This window comes from Neopelma chrysocephalum, unplaced genomic scaffold (genome assembly GCF_003984885.1).
Source record: "Neopelma chrysocephalum unplaced genomic scaffold, ASM398488v2 Primary Assembly neopelma1_125, whole genome shotgun sequence".
Taxonomy (NCBI): domain Eukaryota; kingdom Metazoa; phylum Chordata; class Aves; order Passeriformes; family Pipridae; genus Neopelma; species Neopelma chrysocephalum.
The window spans coordinates 355,615-357,030 of NW_020897787.1; the positions used below are offsets into that span (position 1 = coordinate 355,615).

General features: G+C 63.6%; 1 protein-coding gene across 1 annotated transcript in view; it reads left to right on the top strand.

The window, feature by feature from the left end:
• Positions 1-1,080: 1,080 nt before the first annotated feature.
• HSD11B2 (hydroxysteroid 11-beta dehydrogenase 2) overlaps positions 1,081-1,416 on the top strand; it is a 17,506-nt gene continuing 17,170 nt past the window's right edge. Inside the window, exon 1 of the mRNA XM_027698261.1 lies at positions 1,081-1,414. Within this exon, the coding sequence (XP_027554062.1) occupies positions 1,081-1,414 (334 nt within the window). The remainder of the gene's footprint in view (positions 1,415-1,416) is intronic.

The following is a 1,416-nucleotide window of genomic DNA, read 5'->3' on the forward strand; positions in this document are numbered from 1 at the left end:
AGCACAGGCAGCAGGCCAAGCTGTGCCAGGCCGAACTAAGCCGAGCTGAGCTGAGCTGAACCAAGCTGAGCTGAGCTGTGCTTACCTAGGTGGCATGATGTTCCAAGCCGTGCTGAACCGAGCTGAGCTGAACTCTGCTGTAGGTGCTGCAACATCTCAAGCCATGCTGAACCAAGTTGAGCCATGCTGGACTGAGACAAGCTGAACTGTGCCAGGCTGCGCTGTGCTGAGCCGAGCCAAGCTGAGCTGAACTGAGCTGCGTCGAGCTGAGCTGTGCCTACCTAGGCGACACGATGTGATGTCCTAAGCCGTGCTGAGCTGAGTCATGCTGAGCCATGCCAAGCTCTGCTGAGCTAAGCTGTGCCTGTCTAGGTAGCATGAGGTTTCAAGACATGCTGAGCCGAGCCAAGCCAAGCCGTGTCAAGTTGAGATGTGCCTCCCTAGATGGTATCATGTCCTGAGCTGTGCCAAATTTGAGTGGAGCCATGCTGTACACAGCATGATGTCCCAAGCTCTGCTAGGTCACGTCGAACTGAGCTGTGCCTACCCAGGTAGAGTCACGTCCCAAACTGTCCTGAGCCGTGCTGAACTGAGCTGAGCTGAGCTGAATTGCACCTAAGTGGCACAATGTCCCAAACTGAGCTGAGCCAAGCTGTGCTGAGTTGAATCACACCTACTGAGGTGGCAAAATATCCTGAGCTCTGCTCAGCTGAGCCAAGTCAAGCCATGCCAAGCTGAACTGTGCCTATCTGGCACGTCAGCAAGTCCTCATCTGTGCTGAGCTGAGCTGTGCCAAGCTGGACCAAGCTGAATTGTGCCTACTTAGGTGGCATAATGTCCTGAGCAGGCTGAGCCGAGCTAAGCCATGCTGACTCGAGCTGAGCCGTGCCTAGTGAGCTGGCACAACATCCCAAGCAGGGCTGAGATGAGCTGAGCTGTGCCTGCCCGGGCAGCATCATGTCCCGGGCTGAGCCACGCTGAGCGCACCTACCTGGGCAGCACAATATCCTGAGCAGGACTGAGCCAAGCCAGGCTTCGCCGAGCCGAGCCGCGCAGAGCCGTGCCTACCCGGGCGGCGTGATGTCCCGAGCCGTGCTGCGCCGCGCCGAGCCGAGCCGAGCCGAGCCGGGACGGGCCGCGGGTACCACGGTGCTCCGCCTTCCCCCCCGGCCCGGCGGCGGGTGCCGGTGCCGGTGCCCCGGCGGGTCCCGGTGCCCGGCGCTGCCGTCCCGCCCGTCTCCCATTGGCGGCGGCCGGTCCCGCCCCGCCCCGCTCCCCCGCCGGGCGGCTATAAACGGGCGCGGCGGGGCGGGCGAGCGGCAGCGGCGGGGCCGTGCCGGGCCCGGGATCGGCACCGGGATGGAGCCGGGGCTGGAGCGCTGGGCGCACGGCGCGCTGTGGGCGGCGCTGGCCGGC